The sequence below is a fragment of the Mauremys reevesii genome, linkage group 9 (genome assembly GCF_016161935.1).
Source record: "Mauremys reevesii isolate NIE-2019 linkage group 9, ASM1616193v1, whole genome shotgun sequence".
Classification (NCBI taxonomy): Eukaryota; Metazoa; Chordata; order Testudines; family Geoemydidae; genus Mauremys; species Mauremys reevesii.
In genome coordinates this window covers 31970976-31993439 of record NC_052631.1, presented here as the reverse complement: position 1 = coordinate 31993439, position 22464 = coordinate 31970976, and the positions used below count along the sequence as shown (strand labels likewise).

Genomic DNA, 22464 nt, shown 5'->3' with positions numbered 1-22464 from the left:
TCTCCTGTGTTGCCAGATGTTCAACATAATAGCAAAAATTGTATATATTCCATCCATATAATCTGGTAACCATATTATAATTGGAATATGGAACATACCCATCTGAATTTTTGTACATAAATATTTAGTCTAAATTTTACATTGGAAAATGTCAAAACATAGGAATAAGCTATTGAATTACTGCTTACATATAAAGGAGAACATAACTCTTTGAAATCTCCCCCAAGACTAATTGATATTTAATAATTTCATACATATATTATCCATGCACTTGGTGTTTTCAAAAGAAAAATCCACTTAAATAAATTTAGCCATTAGTCCAAAGACATTATGCAGAGATAGGCAAAGTGACAGTAAATGAATCCCATATGGTATAAAGACCTATCAATAGAATTAATACTTGGAGTTGTAAAGGGGCAAAGAAAGTCAATTTCCCAAGGCCACAATTAGACTCGTATGTTAAAATGTGCAAGCTGGAAATCAGTAAATAGTCTAACTGGTTACATTTTTATTTGGAAGACAAAATAATAGTGCTGTGCACGTGACAAGCCATTAAGAAAAATCACGTGTAAATATTCAAGAGTGTGTGTGTTTTGTGACAACTTACCCAACTTCTTGATGGCTACTGTGGCACGGTGCAGCATTGACGCCACCTCTGTTTCCCTCTTAGTCCCAGCAATAGGCATGTTTGGGGAGGCTATGTAAAGTAGAATTCTCTAGTCCAAAGAAAACATGAAACAAAAAATGGCCTTTTGCCCCAACTTGGCTACCCGTTTACCTGCTGCCTCACAGAGTGTTGAGCCTCTAGACTTTCTCCCTGGAGGCCCAGCTCCTACATGAGCTGCTGATCTCCAGGGCTTTCTCCTTGAAGTCCTTTCCCCAGTCTGGTTCTTCCCTGAGTGGATCCTTAGCCATAGTCTGTCTCCACTCCATCTGCCTGGGGTTGGCCTTTTCCCAGGCCTACCACAATAGAGGTCTGCTCAACCTAGCTGGACCCAAGCCTCAGAGGGTTGAGTAGTTTTCCAAACTGACCCAACACCGAACCTGAGTCAGCACCACCACTACCCTTCTGCACCTGGGGTTGGCACGGCAGCAGCTGCATGTGCAGGCAATTGTGTGCCCTTGCCCTGCTCCTGCTATCTGCCACCCCTGCTTCGCTGTGTGAAGTGAAGGGCTGTGACTCCTTGGCAGACTTACTCTGCAGCACACTCAACACAGAGGTGGTGGTGGCTGGCCCGAGCAGGTCAGGCTGCTGCTGCACCAAGCACCTGGGCAGAAGGAGGAGAGCCAACCCAAGCACAAGAGGGTCTGGTTATTTTCCTACCTGACACTTGTAATCAGATCCCATCTGGTTTGGGTCATGCTGCAGGACTCTTTCACACAGAAGCCTCCTCCCCTGCTACTCTCTTCCTTCAGGCATAGGGGATGTTGCTCATCAGTCACAGGCGAGGCTGAGCCTTGCTCCCCTTAAAGAGACAGGCAGCCTGTAACAGTATACATGTGTTTATATAATATAAATATGCCTTTAAGTTTAAAAAAGAATTGGGATTGAGCCATAAATCTCTCCATTTCTGACATTTATCAGCAACGATAAATTATGAATAGCATCTCTCACAGATGGGTACAGTTGTATTTGACTGAGATTTTCAGGTTTTCTCAGAAATACCAAACAGTGTTGTAAAGCTGTGTTAGCTTGTTACTAGAGCTGGTTGAAAACTTTCTACCTAAACCATTTTTCCAACAGAAAATTGGGGTTTGAGCTAAACTTTTTTTGGCTTTCTGTGGAAAATTCCATTTTTACCACAAACCAAAAGAAAAATTTTGATTTTTAAAAAAAACTGTAGGTTTTGAATTTTTCAACAAAAAGTTGAAAATTTCTAGGGGAATACCCATTTTCCCACCAGTATGTTGGGGGGAGAAAAGAAAAAAAAAATCGCAAAAATCCTAAAAATCAATGAACATTGAAACATACAGAAGAAAATCCTACCAAAACAATGTTACTGTGCACGCACACAGTTCTCTTCTTTTGGGAGGAATAACACCTGACAAGTTGTTAGTTTAATGCACTACGGGAAGGCATTCAGATACTACAGTGATGGGAGCAATACATGAACCTGTATATAAGATGTTTAAATTTTCTCATGAGAATTTACATTACTTTCTAGCTAGAAATAATGTGTGACAAATCAAGTAAGATGGCCATTTTGCCAAATCCCTATTTTGAAATCCAGGTTTTGTATTGAGTTGCCTAAAAATGTAAAGGGAATCTTCAATTTGTTTCCTAAAATTATTTATTTTAGGATGCACAAACTTCTAGAACGTTAACTCTTATATCAAAAACTATCCAAACTTTGGGGAGCTGGGGAAGTTTGTCCAAAAGCAAGCTTGTAAGTATATTAACATTCTTACACTGATGTATTTGTTTCATGGATCTTCTTGTTAGACATCAATTTATACACTTATCTTCTCTTTTAGTCAAGTTTCAAGGAGACATTTATGTGTGAGTTTTTCAAAACGTTTCAAGAAGAAAAGTTTACAGAGGCTGTTCAAAAGGTACCTACTATGTAAACAATATCTGGCTCTTTTTAATGCCTTTGAGAGCAGGCCAGGCTTAATAAAATGCCTATGATTTAAGATGTTTCCTTGCAATTCTCTTTTTTAGAAATCCAAATAGTCTCATGTGCAATCTGTTTTTAATAAACCATAGATGTGAAAAAACTGCCAAAGCAAATTTTTGGAGCTATAATCCAGCTCTCCATCTTGGCTGGAAATGACTAAGCTGAGGCTTGAACAATATAAAATATTTAGATATTTAAAATAAGTAGATTATAGAATGTTTATATATGAAAATTGTACTGAATTTAAGCTTAAAGATCTTAGCTTCTTAAATATCTCTGGATGATCTCTGAATTGATATAGTCTAATAGGGTGTATATCTTAAGCTATTATATTGATATTACTTCATCCAGAGGTTTGTTATGAATGGTCTTATTACTGAAAACACTAGATATAAAAATACATCTCTACTCAATGCGTAGATATTTGCCTCTTTGCTATATTTAAATGGAGAGCAGCTCTGAACTTTAACTGTATTGATGTTAGAGCACTTAGAACAGTTGAGCTTTCATCAGATTGCTTTGAAATTTGGTATGCCTCCATGTGGGCACAGGGTGTGGTTAGTGATCCAAATATGGGGCTATTTGACCAAGGGGTTACTGAGATACAAGCCCTGGGGAAGGGGGGGAAACCAAGGTTCAGATACTCTAGTGTTCCCCGATCAAAGTGCCTGGCACACAACAGTCCTTTGGGGGAAATCACTTGAAAACATTATTTCAAAAAGGGGTTGCTTCTTCGGTTAGGCATGGTAAGGCACACTCACCTATTTGTGCACCTAATAGGCTCTCTGCACATGCACAGTGTAATCTATCTGGGAAACTATATCTACACCACAGGTCATGAGTGGTTCTAAGAATATATCATCGAGTCCAAGCTCCACCCCAGGAACTGAGAGTTTGAATCCAATTTGGGGTAAAAATCTGAAGTTTAAAAAAAAAAAAAGCAGGCATATTGCTCCATTTTGCCTCTATCAAAGTGTTTTATTTTTATTTTGGAGAAATGTATTCTGAATACAGCGGAATAGTCAGAAGAGGCTTAAATTTTTTTTGGAAGGAGAATAAACTACACAAGCAAATGCTTGCTGGGAGCGGAGGTGATAAGGCATAGAAGAGTAGGTAGGAATAAGGGGAGATGGTTGGAGGAATCAGGTGATGGGGAACTAAGGAGAGTGGAAGGAGAGGGATGAGACACTGGGAAGAAGACTGGGGAGAATAGGGGCCAGAGGCACCTGTCAGCCCACGTTCCCCTCCCAAGTATGTGTTTTCCCCCAGCCCATCTAGAGGGGTGTGACCCTCCCTTTTCCCTGCCGTCTGCCCCGCCGCCCCCATGAGAGTCACAGATGGGGGTGTCTGAGCTGCTCTCCCTCCCTGCTCCCAGTATGTGTGCCAAGATCTGAAAGCCCCAGCCCATCTATAGACATATGATCTCCTCAGCCTCTGGCGGCCTCCCCGCCTTGATCTGACCCAGGTTTGGGAGGAGCTTGCCTTTTGGGGGTGTCTGAGCCCCTCTCCCCACCCCTATATGTGATCACAATCTGGGGAAGCCCTGTCCTTCTAGGTGGTGAGCTTAGAACAGCCATGCTTAGAGCATGTGCCAGGAACACACTGCTGACACTGGGGTGGGAGCTGAGAGCAGGTGTGCTTGACACACATCAGAAACTCTCCAGCATGGGGGACAGGAAGTTCACACACCTCAGAGCCGTTGTTTCAGGCTGTATCTTATCTCCAGTAAGTATTCTCTCTCCAGAGAATCTCATTGAGATGAACTGGCTGTTTAATTGCTGAGCCTGCTATACTGTTGATGGATGTGTAGAACTCCTCCCTTCCATTCTCTCTGTAATGTCATGCAGTATTGTAATGGAGCGCCAGTTCTGGACTAGCAAAGGTTTGGAAGCCCTTCCTGTTTAAATGACAGCTCTAAGTGCTCTAAAATCTGCCTGCTTAGATGGATTGTCTTGACATTTGCTATGCCTTGTGGGAGCGTAGGGTGGCTTAGTGATCCAAATGTTGGGTCATTTGAGCAAGGGGTTGTCGAGATACAGCCTGCTGGGGAAAAAACAGCATTTCCTTAAATTCATAGATTCTAGCAACTTTGAAGTTTGAAACTCACCTGGGGTGGAAATCTGAGAATGAACTATAAAGATTTGGGAAAAATCTGGTTCTATCAAGGGTTGGTGTGTTTGGTTTTTTGTTTTTCAAAGCATGACCATTATCCCCATTTCACTATAGCAAAATATACAGAGGTGGGAGGAGAGGAGAATTTAGGAATCACATAGAACTGTGTGGCCTAGTGGAAAGACCATTAGATTGGGACTGTTCCCAGCTCTGCCACTGACCTGCTGAGTGACCTTGGGCAAGTCACTTCATCTCTCTCTGAGCCTTGGTTTCCCATCTGTAAAATGGAGATAATGACATGTAGGTCTTTGAGATCTACTGATGAAAAGCACTATATAATAGCTAGGTCTTCTGATTTATTAAGTAGCCACAGTAGCATATCAGTTACAAACCTAAATGAGAACTACAACTGTCTAAATGACCACTAACCTCTATCAACAAACATTTTTCTGTTTAAAAAAACTAGGAAATTAAAAGGCAAAAAACTTTAGAACAAAGTTAAGCTTGCTCCAGGGAGAGCTTGTGCCCCTCCAGAACATAGAGTTCAGCAAGACTCATACTCTGGAAAACCAGAAAGTACAAAGTTATGGTAAATGCCTACACAGCCTTAACTCTGCTCTCTTTGAGCAATGCCTGAATACACCTATCAGGGCTGGCTTTATGACCCACGGGGCTCGATTGGAATACTCGGCGGCGGGGGGATCCGCTCCAGGTCTTCCACAGCACCGAAGGACCCTCTGCCGCCGAGATGCCACCAAAGACCCCCAGAACAGACCACCTGCCGCTGAAATGCCACCAAAGACCCCCGGAGCAGGGCCCCCTTAGGAGCGGGCGCGGGGCCCGATTCCGGGGAATTGGGGGAATCAGCATAAAGCCGGCCCTGACACCCATTGCACATGCACTCGTGCTCTCTCTCTACTGCCTGTGCTTGCCCTATGATCAAACACTGAGCCTACTACCCTGATAGAATATTACACCTATAAAATTTAACCACTTTACATCCTTTTACAGCCCCTTCATACTTCCACGCAAGACAACACCTAACCTATATTTTCCCATTACCTATCATTAAATCCACAGACTGCTGTCATATCTCTCCTCACCCATGGCAAGAAGACCCCACTGTCCAGCTACTGGCGCAACATGTACAATACTGTATTAAAATTAGGTAGACTGCAACCTCAAGTTGTTCTTTGAATTCTGGTCCCCATGTGTGTGTTCCACCAAGGCTGAAACAGGAGAGTTCTAGCAAGTGGTGTCTGCTTGTCCACACCTATGTAGATGTTCTCCTCATGCTCTGTTACTGAGGGTATAAGGGGCAGCGTGCACCCATGCCTCTCCAGTTCCTTCTTACAGCGTGGCCTGGATCAGACTCTTCTAGTGTCTGGAACTGATCATCTTCTACGTTCTTGCCTGTGACATATTTAAAAATTTTATCCTGTTAGTTTTTTCATAGTTAGATAAATAGTTTAAATTCCCCGCCCCGGGGAATCCTCCAATTCCCTCAATGCAGGACTTAAATTATGTCCAGCCTTCTGGGTTGCAGCCCCTGCCCCTACTCCTCTTCATTCAGTGCTGCCTCTGCTGCCTTGGAGAAACTCATATCTCTGCTAAGTACAGTATCTGCCTCTCCTTGGTAGTTGAAAGTGGCAGGCACGAGAACTCTTAACTTTGGAAACCCCTGACAGAACGTGCCATGAGGCTTCAGTTGAATCCAGCCTGTGGTAACCCTCCTGTACGTGGACCTGAGACATCAAGGAGTCCGCCTTCTAGCTCAATGCCTTACTCAGACATGGGAATGGCTTGAATAAAGGACACTGTCACCTAGCCTTTCTCATGAGAGTAAGATGCACTGTCATAAGCATAAGAGCAGAGCCCCTCCTACATCTTAGAGAAGGAATCCCTCTCTACAGGTTGAGCAGATCTTCATGACCATGATCAAAAAGCTCATTGGAGCAATCCTCTTCAACATGGATCTCAGTAGCAATCAAAACAAAACACTGAGTGTCAAAGGACCCTAAGCCATCATTACTAATGATAATGCAGTCAAAGGGGGCATCACCAGCAGTACCACCACAGCCCCAGGAGGAACCACCAACTACTAAGAGTTCCTTTACACAGACACCAGTGGTACAGGGCGATGAGACTCAGCTTCCAGAATCCTACACCACCGCAGAAAACATTGTCATCCTCCCATACCCACAATCCGCCCCCTCCGTGCCCCACCCCCCCCAGTTGTTCAGACCTACCCTCACCAGGGAAATCATCTCCCATTCCATCTTCTAGCCATGGCTTCCCAATGCCTGTACCAGTGAGACCACTGATAGAACCAGACCCACACTTCTCATCTTCCAGGGTCATCTTCCCCTCCACAAAGGGAGTTCAGTCTGGGCAGAGTCCTCTGTTTTCAGCCTTTCAGCCTAATTGATCTAATTGTGGACCTCATCCCTCGGGACCACCACACCCTTCTTTCGATGAATCATTTTGGCGTTACTGGGGACCATGGGACCTGTACACGTGGCATGCAGAGTCTGTGTATCCCATAGGGAATCCCATTACCCCTCTCTGTCCAGGGACCAACTGGAGATTGCTGAACCTACAGTGGAGGAGGAAGACTAACCAGATCCACCAGTACCGCTGGACCCAAAGGTATTTCATCTTCCTTGCCTGATGTGACTTCTCTGGATAACCACATACAGTTATAAGAACTACTTCTGAGAGTAGTAGAAGAGCCTCTTAGCGGAGATCCAGGGCTCATAACACAAGCTCTTGAACATTCTACAGCCTTTCTGGTCTAGCCAAATAGCACTCCCAGTCAACAAGGACATATCATACAGTTCTTGCCGGTTCTAATAAACACCAGCCACTTGTGCCCCTATCTCTAAGAGGGCAGAAAAGCAGTACTTTCTCCCAGCTAAGGGAGCAGAGTTCTTCCACCCTGCCCCAATCTCCCTATTTGTTCAGGCAGCCACAGAAAGTTCAGACAGCAACACCCAAAGGCCACCGCTGCTGACAAAGAACATAAGAACGGCCATACTGGGTCAGACCAATGGTCCATCTAGCCTAGTGTCCTGTCTTCCAACAGTGGCCAATGCTAGGTGCTTCAAAGGGAATGAACAGAACAGGTCATCATCAAGTGATCCATTCCCTGTCACCTGTTCCCAGCATTGGGCAAATAGGGGCTTGGGACACTTCAGAGCATGGTTTTGCATCCCTACCCATCCTGGCTAATAGCCAATGATGGACCTATCCTCCATGAGCTTATCGACTTCTTTTTTGAAACCTGTTTAATCTTGGCCTTCACAACATTCTCTGGCAAAGAGTTCCACAGGTTGACTGTGCATTGTGTGAAGAAATAGTTCCTTTTGTTTGTTTTAAACCTGCTGCTTATTAATTTCATTGGGTGACCCTTGCTGCTTGTGTTATCTGAAGGAGTAGATATTTCCTTATTCACTTTCTCCATACCAGTCAAGATTTTATAGACTTCCATCATATCCCCCCCTTTGTCATCTCTTTTCCAATCTGAAAAGTCCTAGTCTTTTTAATCTCTCCTCATATGGAAGCTGTTTCATACCCTTAATCATTTTAGTGGCCCTTCTCAGTACCTTTTCCAATTCTAATATCTTTTTTGAGATTGGCTGACCAGACCTGCATACAGTATTCAAAGCTATGACTTTTGCCAGGAAGCTCACTGAACTGCATGCTCTAACATCCAAACCACCATATACAATCTTCTTTTTAGATAACGTATACTTATGCCCTCAGCCAAGGTTTCTCTCTAAAATAGTATCAAATTTTCACATCAGCCAATCAGTTTACTTACCTGTATTTTCCCAAAACTGCACGCAACTGCTAAACGTATTGGACATTAGACAGCACTGGCATTTTACATAGCACCAAACAGTTTCAGTGACCCACTCTGCTGTTCATGGCTATATCACAAAATGAAATGGTCTTCCAGTCTCTTCTCAAAGAATTTCATCTTAGATAACTTCCTGTATCGGTGTTTATGATCTGGCTGGCAATTCTCCACCAGACAAGCTGACAGCTTGCTCCACAAGATCACAAGCAACCTCAACGGTGTCTTCACTCAGGTCCTATCCAGAACATTTGAAAAGCAGCTGTTCTAATTTATTCCTCCACCATTCAGTACAGCTACACCTAAAACAGTGAATGCCACTGGAGTGCATGCAGGTAATTCCCAGAGGCTATTGCCAGCTCCAGGGTCAGAGTTAAGATTGCGTAGGCGTTTACCTTACTCTGTGTTGCCTGCTTTTTCAGAAATTTGAGTTTTGCTGACCTCGACATTCTGAAAGGCACAAGCTAGCACCTGTCAACTTTAACTTTAACGTAAATTTTTTGCCATTTAACTTTTTTATATATTTGTATATTACATATACGCATAGGCCAAGAGGTTAAAAATTAGCCTAAAATTAGGCTCCTAACTTAAGTGTCTTAACTTTAAAAAGTACTGAGCAACCAGCAGCTCCTATAGCCTTTTGGAAATCTTGTGTGTAGTTGAGAAATTTCTATTGTACTCTTCATAAATTGTTTTCATGTTACTGACCTTTTAAAACTGAATTCCATACAATTTACCCTTAATTACACTCTATTTACCCAAGTATTTGTGTGCTGCAAGAAATGGTGTTTTTATGAGAGACACTATGGATTTGGGCAACTTTTTTTTTCTTTCCAAACATAACCTATTCTCCTTGTTCTCTTTAGTTTTTAGATGAAGTGTCATCTACTGAAAGTAAAGAGCCCAGTGGCATGAGTGAACCAGTACATCTAAAAGAAGGGTAATTGAAGTGTAAAGTACTGTCCGTTATACAAATGTTTAGGAAAGAAATAATACCAAAGCAAGGACATTATGCGTGTCCATTTTGTATTATTTATACATGGAGAATCTGTATGAATTTTACCCCTATTTAATTACAGCAAATTACTTCATAAAATGAGCTATAATTAGAAAACATTTGTTTACATGTTGCGTTGATTATATTTATGAAATTTTGTGAAAATACTTCATTAGATATACATCAGTGATATGTAGTTTGTAGAATTAGTTAACAGTTCTTGTGGAATTTTTATAATTTCCCTTAATGTATTTTAGGAAGCTGATCTTATTTCTTAATATTTTCAGTCTCTCTGTATTTCTGATAGAATGTAATCCATGCCTCTCAGTGGCAGATTTAATAAATGTTAAAATGTATTTCAGAATCCTATAACCTGCTATTAGAATGACTTCACGTGCTCTGCCTCTTGAGCTCTGAGACCAAATATACCAAAGCAGAAAAATCCTTCCCATAATTAGAGAGCATATGAAAGTTTCATTCTTAATGAATCATGGAATATTTGAAAAACATGTGGGGCAGAGGTGGCTAATGGTAAAGTAAAAATAAGTTTTGTTTGCCCATCAACTCGCTTGAGTTAATCCATTTACGAGCTGTTCCTGGGTTAAAAAAAAAAAAGATTTAGTTTATATCTGGGAAGCAGATTTTTAGCAACGGAATCATCCTCTGCAGAACAGTAGCTTCTGGCACATGCTTCTTCCTCAGTCTGAGAGTTAAATTGCCAAACTTACTTTTTACCCTGCCAAAACATGGGAGAGAACAATGCTTGTTGCCAAAATATACTGAATAGAAATGAGGAAAAGGACAGCTACAACAGACAAGTCACTAAACATGCTGATTCACAAGCCTTTTCAATGCTAGGGAGTTTACCAATTGCTGAAAATAGGTGTCAGCAAAGGGTGCAGCTGAAGCAGTGAATGCAATTTGTTCTGGTCTGCATTTGCTGTTGAACATCAGTTCAGCTGCACCTGTTTGCTAAGCTGGACAAAGCTATATCCTCTGAGAAAGGTGGAGAAGAGAGAGAATCTTGTAATTGGATACACATCACCATTTTGGTACAATGCCGGTCTCCAGAGGTATGCAAGAGGCCACTGTCCTGGGTTGGTGCTTCAAACAGATGAGCACTAGACAATCGAGATCCCATCAAAGTTCTTACCTGCTAAAGAACCTCTTGACTGAGTCACTATAAGAAAGGAAGAAGTGAGGTTTTTTTACCCACAAAAGCTTATGCCCAAGTAAATCTGTTAGTCTTTAAGGTGCCACCGGACTCCTTGTTGTTTTTGTGGATACAGACTAACACGGCTACCTCATGATACTATAAGAGGGGCAGTCTCAAGATCTATTTTGTGAACCAAAGGCATCTTTAAACCTAGATGTCTTCTTCGCGTGATTGCTCATGTGTATTCCACAGTAGGTGTGCGTGCTTGCCACATGCACTGGTGCCAGAAGTTTTTCCCTTAGCAGTACTCATATGGGGGGAGCATCGCTGCAACCTCTAGAGTGGCACCTCTGTCGTGCTATAAGGGGAGCTGCGCATCCCCCCTCCCCCCACCCTTAGTTCCTTCTTGCCGCCAGTGAAGGTAGTCGCAACTTCATGCTCCAGCTTTGATGCAGCTTTCTCTAGTTAGCCCTAGTACAGTTATTCCATTAGCTGAATATTTTTTCAAGTTAATTGAGTGGGCATGCCCCGTGCCCCAGACTTCAAGTCATGCAACTCCTGTCGCAGATCTATGCCAAGAAGTGACCCTCACGCTCAGTGTCTCTGCTGCTTGGGCGAAACTCACGTAAGTGAGCGCTGCAGGATCTGTAGATCATTCAAGCCGCAGACTAAGGAGGAGAGGGATGTCAGGTTTCGCGCTCTCCTGATGGAATCAGCACTGGCCCCATCACCTGCCTGGCACCACGTCCTTTGGTGCAGAGTGAAGTTCCCTCCACTAGCCAGCACTGCTTCCCCTCCAAGAAGCAGGGGAACACTCAGCTGTGCCGAGAGAAGGAAAGGGGTGAGGCTGGGCCCAAGCTGGGCAGCCTGCAATCCCCCTGGGGACCCAGGCCTCCGACTCGCGTTGAGCGGAGCAGCCCGGTCCCATCTGCGCGTGCCTCCCCTGCGGTGAGGATGCCGTCGACACCAGAGGCCGCATGTGACATCTTAACCCTGCTGGTACCCCCGGTCTCGAGGCAAGCCACCACTGGGAGTACAACAGACCTCCCTGATACGGCACAGACCCCACTCTGAGGCCTGCTCACTGCCTCGCTCGACGCAGTCCTTCTGCAGCTCGTGCCAGCCCTCTACTCCACTCAGGCTGACCGGCTCACCGCCCGCACGGGAGCCTTGGGACTCCTCCACACCTCACTACCAGGGACACAGGCACCGGGATAAGTGCTGCCGACGTGCTTCCTCATGTCACAGCTACTGTAGCCAATCCCAGTGCTGTCGACATTCCAACTCGAGTTCCCGCGCTGCCAAGCATTGCACTCGGGACTCCCCTCACGGTTCACCAGCACATCGTAACTCCGGCCGCCGGGGTGAGTACAGGAGCCACACATCGGATGGGTACTGATCCTCGATGTTGAGGTCCCGGTCACGTAGAAGGCACAGTCGCAGACACCGCCACTTTCTCCGCTTCTGTGGTACCGTACGATCAACGGTGACCTCAGCATCGGCACCCAGCCACCCGTCACCAAGTCGTGCGGCTCAGCTGGAACAAAACGCGCTGCCCGGCCCCCAAGTTGGTCAGTGGCACGGGGCACCATGGCAAGGGCAGTGGTGTCAATGGGCACCGTGGCTGCAGATGTCTGCCTAGGCGAAATCTTGCTCGATGGCCGGAGCGTCCCGGGCTGCTTTGGCCTCCCCTCCTCGGCAGAGGGAAAAGTCAATGGATCTCGAGCCGACAGCACCGCACCCAGACTCTGACCTAGGAATTGACCCACCGGTACCACCCGACGCCCTCGGCTCCATACCGGTCCCCTCACCGGCACCAGAGGATGCCATAGCGGCACCGCCGCCCATCCCACAGGAGGACTTCAAGGCACACCAAGAGCTGCTTAAGTGGGTGGTGTCCAATCTTCAGCTCCGGGCTGAGGAGATGGAGGAGCCGTCTGACTCTTTTTAACATACTTTCATCCTTGGCACCGGGCCGTGTGGCCTTGCCTCTCCACCAGGAAGTAGCCAACATCTCGACTACCCTGTGGCAAACCCTGGCTTCCTTGGTCCCCATCTCCAAGAAAGCAGAGAGGAAATACTTCATGCTAGCTAAGGATCACGAGTACTTGTATTCCCACCCGACACCTAACTCCCTGGTGGTGGAATCAGAAAACCATCGGGAACGACACGGTTTGCCCGCACCCACCCCCAAAGATAAGAATACCAGGAGACTGGATATGTTTGGCAGGAAAGTTTATTCCTCAGGGTGGCCAACCATCAAGCCCTACTGAGTCTGTATGACTTCAACTTATGGGGGTCCCTACCAAAATTTGAACCTCTCCTCCCGGAGCGGGACAAAAAGGAGTTCAGGGCTCTGGTAGAGGAAGGAGCGGCAGCGGCAAAAGCAGCCTTCCAGGTGGCGTCGGATGCGGCCGACACAGCAGACCACTCGATGGCCTCCGCCATATCCATGCGCAGGGCATCCTGGCTCCTCCTGTCCGGAGTCCCAGTCCCTGGTGCAGGACCTTCCCTTTGACAAGAAAGTGTTGTTTGCAGACCAAACAGATGTCCGCCTACATGGGATGATGGATTCCCGCACCACCCTGCAAACCTCCGGCGAAGGACAAGCCCAGGCCGCAAACTTCGGCTCCTCCTGCTAGGAGCAGATATGACCCTTCACCTAAGAGACTGAGGGAACAGAGGCATCGGTCCCAACGTCAGTCCCGCTCGGCCCCGCAGCCAGGCCCCTCGAAGAGCAAAAGGCAGGGAAAGAGGCCCCCCAGTTACTGATGTTTGTGTTCTGCAACTGTTTATCTGCCTTCCGAGTGGAGTGGTCCCGTATAACGTCGGACCAGTGGGTCCTCCAACACCATCTCCAAGGGCTACATGTTGCAGTTCACCTCACCCACCACCACTCCCCGCCTCGGGGACCTGGAGCATGGCTGTCTCCTAGACCCAGGAGGTGGCACGCCAGCTCCACCTGGGGGCGGTGGAAAGGGTACCGGTAGAATTCCATGGCAAGGACCTCTACTCCCGGTATTTCCTGATCCCGAAGGCGAGAGGCGGGCTCAGACCCATCCTAGACCTACAGGATCTCAACAGTTTTGTGGTCCGCTGCAAGATCCACATGGTATCTCTGGCCTCTATCAATCCCTCCTTGGACCTGGAGGATTGGTACACGGCCCTGGACCTCCAGGACACGTATTTCCATATCCATATGTTCGAGGGACATCGGCACTTCCTCCGATTTCCTGGTGGCGGGGGGACCAGTACCAGTTCATGGTCCTCCCGTTTTGGCCTTTCCATGGCCCCCAGGGTTTTCACCAAATGTATGGCGGTAGTAGTGGCCTACCTCCGGAGGAAAGGGGTGCAGATCTTCCCATACCTGGACAATTGGCTTCTCAGGGGCAACTCCCAGTCCCAGATGCAGGCCCATGTGGAACTTCTCCTGTCCACATGCGCGGATCTCGGCCTAGTGGTGAACGAGACCAAATCTACGTTAATTCCAGTTCAGCGCATAGAATTCATAGGGGCAGTACTGGACTCATTAGAGGCCACAGCCTCTCTTCCTCCGGACAGGTTCGAGACCCTCAAAGGTCTCATTGCCTCAGTCACACCCTTCCCCGTGACGACAGCAAGTGCGTACCTTCAGATTCTTGGTCACATGGCGGCATGCACGTACATGGTCCACCATGCCAGGCTCAGAATGAAGCTCCTCCAGCTCTGGCTGGCCTCCCAGTATTCCCAGGCCTGGGACGGGCTGGACAAGGTTATCACACTACCGCCCCAGGTAGTTGCTGTCCTACAATGATGGTCAGTCCCGCGCAACATGCTGCAAGGGGTCGCCTTCTGAGAAATCTCCCCCTCACTAGACTGGTGTCAGATGTCTCAGATGTGGGCTGGGGAGCCCATATAGGGAGCATTCAAACCCCAGGGAGATGGTCGGCCTTGGAATTGTCCCTACACATAAACATCAGGGAGCTCAGGGCAATACGGTTGGCGTGTGTAGCTTTCAGCATGCACCTTCACGGGAAGGTGGTCAGAGTCCTCACAGAAAATACCACTGCGATGTATTCTATCAACAGGCAAGGGAGAACGCACTCCTCGGCCCTATGCCTGAAAGACCTGAGCTTATGGGAGTTCTGTATAGCCCACGATATCTCCCTGCGAGCCTTCCACCTACCCGGCGTCCGCAATGTGCGAGCGGGTCACCTCAGCAGGGTTTTTTCCCACCAGTACGAGTGATCGCTCCACTGGGAGGTTGACCTCTTTGCAACCGACCAGAACCAACGCTGCCGCCAGTTCTTCTCCAGGGGAAGGGGTGAGGAGGGGGGCAATCTCGGACGCCTTCCTCCTGCAGTGGTCGGGCCAGCTTCTCTATGCCTGCCCACCTTTCCCTCTGATAGGCAAGGTCCTGCAAAAAGTAAAAGCGGACAGGACGCAGGTCATCCTCATAGCCCCAGATTGGGCCCGTCAACACTGGTACAGGGCCCTCCTGCAACTCTTAGTGGCTCCCCCGCGGAGGCTGCTGCTTCACCCGGATCTCTTCTCCCAGGAAGGGGGATACCTCCTCTATCCCAACCTGGCCGCGCTTCACCCGACAGCATGGATGCTCTGTGGTTAGATTGTGGGTGGGGGGGAGTGTTCAGAGGACGTCAAACGAGTTCTGTTGGAAAGCAGAAAGCCGTCCACACGGCGGACATACCTGGCCAAATAGTCCAGATTCTCTAGGTGGGTGGGGAGTGGGGAACCTCCCCTTCGTCCACATTGCTCCAACTCATTCTCGATTACCTGCTGTCCCTTAAGACCCAAGGGCTAGCGCCCGCCTCCGTTAGGGTGCATTTGGCGGCCATGTCGGCCTTCCACCCGCTGGTACAGGGCCAATTGGTCTTTTCCCATAATATGACCTCCCGCTTTCTAAAGGGCCTGGACCATTCATTCTCGTACGCTAGGCCCCCCCATTCCGCAGTGGGATCTAAACCTAGTGTTATCCTAGGGTCCTCCTTTTGAACCCTTGGCCACATGTTCCTGGTCTCAGCTGTCATGGAAGGTAGTATTCCTTGTTGCTATCACATCAGCCCGACGTGTCTTGGAGCGTAGGGCCTTTACCTTGGAACCCCTGTATACAGTCTTCTACAAGGATAAGGTCCAGCTTCGTCCACACCCCGCATTTCTCCTGAAGATGGTCTCCGCCTTCCCTATGGATCAGGACACTTCCCTACCGGTACTCTGTCCTAAGCCCCATTCCTCCAACTAGGAACACCGCCTCCATGAGCTAGATGTGCGTAGGGCACTGGCTTTTTACCTGGACCAAACCAAGCCGTTCAGGAAATCCTCGCAGCTGTTCGTTGCATCGGCCAAACGTATGAGGGGACAACCAATTTCCACCCAGCGCCTTTCCAGTTGGGTCACCTCGTGCATACACACGTGTTATGACCTGTCAGGGGTTCCCCTGCCACCTATTGTTAGGGTGCATTCTATGAGAGCTCAGGCCTCATCAGCCGCCTATGTAGCTCACGTCCCTATCCAGGTCATGTGTAGAGCTGCCACGTGATCCTCTGTCCACACCTTTTCTTCGCATTATGCAATCGTCTCCCAAACACGGGATGACGCCGGGTTTGGTAGGGCGGCACTGCGTCCCGGAAACCCTTAAACTCCTACCCACCTCCATCAGATATAGCTTGGAGTCACCTACTATGGAATACACATGAGCAATCACTCGAAGAAAAAAAGACAGTTACCTGTTCCTGTAACTAGCGTTCTTCGAGATGTGTTATTCAGGTGTATTCCACATTCCGCCCTCCTTCCCCTCTCTCGTAGTTGTCTGGCAAGAAGGAACCGAGGGTGGGGGGAGTGCGCAGCTCCCCTTATAGTACGATATAGAGGCGCCACTCCAGGAGTCGCAGCAGTGCTCTCCCCGTATGGGTACTGCTAAGGGAAAAACTTCCGGCACCGGTGCATGTGGCAAGCACGCACACCTACTATGGAATACACCTGAGCAACACATCTCGAACACCAGTTACAGAACAGGTAACTGTCCTTTTTTGTGTTTTCATTGCATGACACGTAGTTCATTCTCTCCAGTTAGCTTTAAATTAATTTTTGTTTTAAAGCAAAGCTGTTTAGTAGGTGAGGTTTGTGCATTTATAATGTTATTTCTCTGTACAGTGAAATGTATAAAAGAGCTCAGGGAAGAACTCGGATTGGAAAAAAGAATTTCAAGAAACGATGGTTCTGCCTAACAAGCAGAGAGCTCACTTATCACAAACAACGAGGTAAATCTTAATCTCTTCTTCGGCAATTTGATTTTTATTGAATGTTGCTTATGTAATTGTGCTAAGAAATGGTAAATGTGTGTGTCACCGCCATTAAGTCACTTTAAACATCTTCTATGGGTCATCTCAATTATCACTTCAAAAGTTTTCTTTCTCCTGCTGATGATAGCTCATCTCAGTTGATTGGACTCTTCCAGTTCGTATGCGTACTTCCACCTTTTCATGTTCTCTGTATGTATAAATATCTTCTGTCTGTGTGTTCCATTCTGTGCATCCGAAGAAGTGAGCTGTAGCCCACGAAAGCTTATGCTGAAATAAATTTATTAGTCTCTAAGGTGCCACAAGTACTCCTGTTCTTTTTGCGGATACAGACTAACACGTCTGCTACTCTGAAACCTGTCATTTAAACATCATGATCATGTTCTTATTTACTGTAATAACAAAACCTAACAATTTTCAATCTTTGGCTATTTCCTTTTCTGAAGTGATTTCAGAGATGTGTCTCGGTTGCATCCAATTTTGAATCCTGTTTTCTATTTTGTGTTTGTTTGTTATCCACAAATGTTTGCTTCCCCCCCCCCCCCCCCCCGAGGTGCATGATGCATATAGGGTTGCTCTACCCTGCATTCCAAACACTTCCCATCTGAGCTGCAGAGATCTAGTTCCTAGCCATCCTGCAGAAGGGCTTCTACAGACCCTACTATAATTCCACCCTGTTGGGTGCCCCATAACCAGCAGAACTATCAGGGAACATTGGGGTGTTTTTTACAATTTTAAAAGCATTTCTAGCTAGAGTAAAATGTGTGCTTGTGACTAAAAGTTTCCTGGAAATGTACTGTGTTAATCACAAATTAGTTTGACTACTTTATAGACTATTACTTGTTTATAGAATCACAAGTGGAAAAAGGTCTACAGAGCAATCAATTTCTTCATCTCACAGAATTGTTCTTAAGGGTTTTCACCATTTAATCAAGAGTCTTTACAACTTAATCAAGGTATCTGTTCAGCAGAAATCCAGAATTCAGGAATCTTCAGTTCATGAGCTGCAGAGCCGAATTTTGATTCAGGAATCAAAACTGCCTGTTTTTGTTATCAGCCATGAAACCTTGATTTCTGCCTTTACACTATCTGCAGATCTATGAAAGAAGCTACTGTTACCTGTGTGATACTGTAAAGGAAGTGGTCTACAGGTAACAGAACTGTGACCTATATATAGTTTGAAGGAGCACCTAGAGACACATTAATAGACATGACTATAATTGTCAGTTATGAGTAACAAACAGGTTTCTCTTGATGCTAGCCAGTGGCCTACGAATAGGCATTTATATGTTCTGAATAGTTGACTGCACCCATTACATCTTTAGTGTTGCCTGACGAAAGTTATATAAGCACCATAAATTAGGAGTTCATACATGATACCACAGCTAAGAGCTAACTTTCATGTTTTTGTTTCTTCCTATGTTCTTTGCTACTTGTTCACAATACGCAAGGGTAAGGATCTCATCAGTATTTTCCTGATTATTGACACTTTGCCCATTAAGCGGAGGAACTGCTTTCCTAGTCTTAGAGTGTTTCTAGCTTGCTCATCCTGAATCTTTCTTCACCTGTTGTCTTCAACCCAGGGTTGTGAGTTCAATCCTTGAGGAGGACATTTAGGGCTCTGGGGCAAAAATCTGTCAGGGGATTAGTCCTGCTTTGAGCAGGGAGTTGGACTAGATCATAGAATATTCAGGTTGGAAGGGACCTCAGGAGGTCATCTAGTCCAACCCCCTGCTCAAAGCAGGACCAATCCCCAGATATTTACCCTAGTTCCCCAAATGGCCCCCTCAAGGATTGAACTTACAACCCTAGGTTTAGTAGGCCAATGCTCAAACCACTGAGCTATCCCTCTCAACCCTGATTGTCTATGATTCTATGAAATAGTATGTGTACCCGTGCTAATTTAACTAACACACATTTTGAGCCATTAGAAGTGTTGGATTTCAAAAGGACGTGATACAGTAAAGTCTTGATTTCCTACACAGGAAGGCTTTCTCTCTGCTATTCGTCTGTTGCATAATGGCATCTGATGAGATTTGATCTGTTAATCACAATTCAACTTCTCACTTCAATTAAAGAACAGTGAACATACATAGGAAGCAGGTTGAACAAGTATTGTTTATTAATTTATGCAACACTACAAACAAATGAGTGAGAAACAAATGTCTTTCACCTCTCCATAATGTCTGTTTTTGTGCCTCATTTCTGAGCCCTTTATTCTCATATCACTAGTGTTAAACCTTTTGATTAGTTTGTCCTTGTTAACAATGTGGATGCATATCTCTGAAATCTCAACTTCTAGTATCAATGCGCTGATCCCAGGAAATGATTTGTAGTCTGATTCATTCTTGTTATCCATTCACAAATTTATGCAGACAAAGAACCAATTTACAACATTCCAATCAAAAACATCCTCACTGTGGAGAAGCTTGAGGAGAGCGCCTTCAATAGGAAAAATGTGAGTCAGATGTAGCTTTTGAAATAATAGATTCATAATTCCTGACGAGTTCTTGAACAAATGACTACTGGTGATAACTTCATAAATTAATCCCTCATCACTTTAGGATTAAATTCTCAATTTTTTTTCTGCCATGGGTCCCCAAACCAACATTTTTTGTCATTACTTCAATCCCACAATCCTCTGGGGTCATGAAACCATAGATGTTCTTTGAGAAGGGGTGATGGAGAAGGGAGCTCTGGAGGGTTCTGATGCCTTTAATTTGTGGAGAAATTTATGTTGCTGTGGTCTATGAGGCGATGCTGAAGGAAATAGGGGGATTTACATCTCCCTCTCCCTCCTCATCCACATGTTGCTCTGCTCCAAAGAAGTGCTGCTTAAAGATGGGGAGCAGCTGTCTGAGCACCAGGGGCCACTGGTTCAAGGCAGCTTGTTCTTCACCTTTTTTAGCAGTGCTTCCTGGTATCAGGAAGTGGTGTAGCCAGGGAGCGGAGATGAGTGAAAAGTAGTATCAATGTTCCAGGGTGCTTGGTCAGATTAGAAATGGGACAGCAGCAGCAAGAGAGAAGAGGAAGAAAGACCTCTCCTTCCCTCCACTTAATTCACTTCCTGTGGTTCCTTGTGGCTGTTGGGTTTTGGTGATTTTTACAGTGACCTCTGTACAGTTGATTTGAATATCTTTAGAGTTACTCAGTATGTCACTGAATAGAATTTTTGCAGAATAAAACACTTTCATCCACAGATGTTTCAAGTGATTTATGGAGAGAAGCCACTCTATATCCAGGCAAATAACTGTGTGGAAGCTAGTGAGTGGATAGAAGCTCTCTGCAGGGTAAGCAGGTGTAACCAGAGGAGACTGAGTGTTTATCATCCCTCCGCTTTTCTGAATGGGAACTGGCTTTGCTGCAAGGCAACCACTGAGAATACAAAGGGCTGCACTCCATGCACTGCGTAAGTTGCTTCTGAAGTAAAAAGCATTCTACAATAAAATGAGTAATTGATTCCTTTTGCAACTTGCAGATGGTTTAAGCATTAGTTTCATATTTTCTTTCACAAGTTAGCTGGATGCTTCTCTCCTAGTTTAAAAAAAAAAGTCACTATGCTTTATCAGTATAAAATATTTTATTTTGATAGGCATGTTATTTTATCTAATACCATTTCAAAATACAAGAAAAGGGCAGTGTAGCATGTAAATTAGAAATGTTGTAAGTTATTGATATCCTGCTACAGAATATATATTGTAGCTCAAGATTTCTCTAGTCTGGGCATTGATTGTTGGATTACCTTGCCCACAAGTATTACAGCAGCAGTCGTTTTTAGAACCCAGTGGCTTCTTCACATATACTGTAAATATGGGAATGCATCACAGTCCCTCTCCTGCTGCTGCTACAGAAATGGCTTCTCTCAGCAGCTGTGCCACAGACCCTTTGGATGTTTTATGGCTGCTGTCTCTTCCCTCCCTACCCTGCAGTAATTGACGACAACCATCAGCCAGATCCTGTCATCTGATGAATCTGCTTTGCACAGCTCTAGCAGGATGTAGCCTTGAAGCTGGCTTAAGCAGCTATACAGAAATATCCCTGTTCACCCTCTGGTCCACAGAATGAGTGGAAGGCATGTTGAGAAAGGGGTGTAACCAGTGTTGCTTATCTCTGGCTACCTCTGGATGGTGCAACTGCTCCTTTTGGATTGTTAGCAGCTGTTGAAAATTAGGGCAAATTTGAGGCTTCTCTAGTTTGATCAGATTCAGGATTCAAGTTAGGGTGCACAGATAGCAGAGAGCCACTATCATGACCTGTTAGCTAAGTTGAGCACTGTTCGCTGACTTGCAGCTGATGATTCAGCCCCAGGTCTGTCACTGTGCTGTTCAAGTTGTCCACTTTACCTTTTTACCTAGTATTCTACCAACCATTACTACAGTAATTTTCTTTAAAACATACTGTACCTAAAGAAAAAAACATGCAATACAATCTTACAATTTGTGTTTATCTGACATTTTGACAAAAGTATTAGTTTGCTACTTAATTTTGTTAAGCTGCTGCTTAAAAAAAACATATTTTTGCATTTCTAATAAATTCTATCTTTTAATAACTTGGTGGGTTTTATGCTACCCTCAATGTTTAATTCAATCAACACTATTAAATCATCTAGTCCAGTCCCCCCGACCCATGGAAGATACCCTGAAAAAGTATTATTATTTTAAAATATCTCAATTGATTAACACAGTAGGACTTCCACCAATTTAAATGAACATCACTTTTTAAGAATGTTTTCATCTTTTTATTCCTAAAAATACTCCATTATACTAATTTAAATAATGCCTCTTCCTCCTAGTGTCTTCACCTTTCAGATATAGTAGGGACTATTAAAACTGGGCATTTATTCCCCATCATAACTAAACTTATTGCAGCATTGGAATTATTTTCAAATATTCGGCAAATTCTGCTGTAAAAGTCCATTTTTAGTAAAACTACACTGTCGTCGTCTTTAATTTGTGTAAACTCATGTTTTTGCATCCATATAATATTTATTAACTTGTTAAATTTTGAACACTAGTTTGAACATGTGAAGTTCTATGAGTGACAGGCATTATAATTATAAATGGATAAATATATTGAAATTCATTCAGCTCTTTTTTGTGTTCAAGCTCTTTAAGAGAATGGCTTGCAATATTTACTCTCTGTATCTTCACCTAACTTTTTATTTTTGGTTGTAGAGGTGTTCCTGCTGATATTCAAATTGAGATTGATGGGGATAGAGAAACCGAAAGAATTTACTCACTTTTTGCTATCAACATGCCTAAACTACAAAAGATGGAAGGTATCCGAATACTAATTCAATGGAGTTACAGTAGCATAAAATAATTGTAATGGCGTGGAGAATGACTGATAGTGTCATGTTAATGTTTTGTATTTTCATTTTAATTTTATATAAAATTGTACGTACTTTCTACTAAATTTCTGATATT

The 22464-nt window shown here is 44.9% G+C and overlaps 1 protein-coding gene across 6 annotated transcripts in view; it reads left to right on the top strand.

The window, feature by feature from the left end:
- RASA2 (RAS p21 protein activator 2) overlaps nucleotides 1-22464 on the top strand; it is a 193238-nt gene that overhangs the window by 166951 nt on the left and 3823 nt on the right. For all 6 annotated transcript variants that reach the window (XM_039487410.1, XM_039487409.1, XM_039487415.1 and 3 more), the window contains 7 exons: nucleotides 2301-2387; nucleotides 2476-2553; nucleotides 9456-9529; nucleotides 16893-16999; nucleotides 19414-19496; nucleotides 20239-20447; nucleotides 22213-22316. In XM_039487410.1, coding sequence (XP_039343344.1) covers nucleotides 2301-2387; nucleotides 2476-2553; nucleotides 9456-9529; nucleotides 16893-16999; nucleotides 19414-19496; nucleotides 20239-20447; nucleotides 22213-22316 — 742 coding nt within the window. The remainder of the gene's footprint in view (nucleotides 1-2300; nucleotides 2388-2475; nucleotides 2554-9455; nucleotides 9530-16892; nucleotides 17000-19413; nucleotides 19497-20238; nucleotides 20448-22212; nucleotides 22317-22464) is intronic.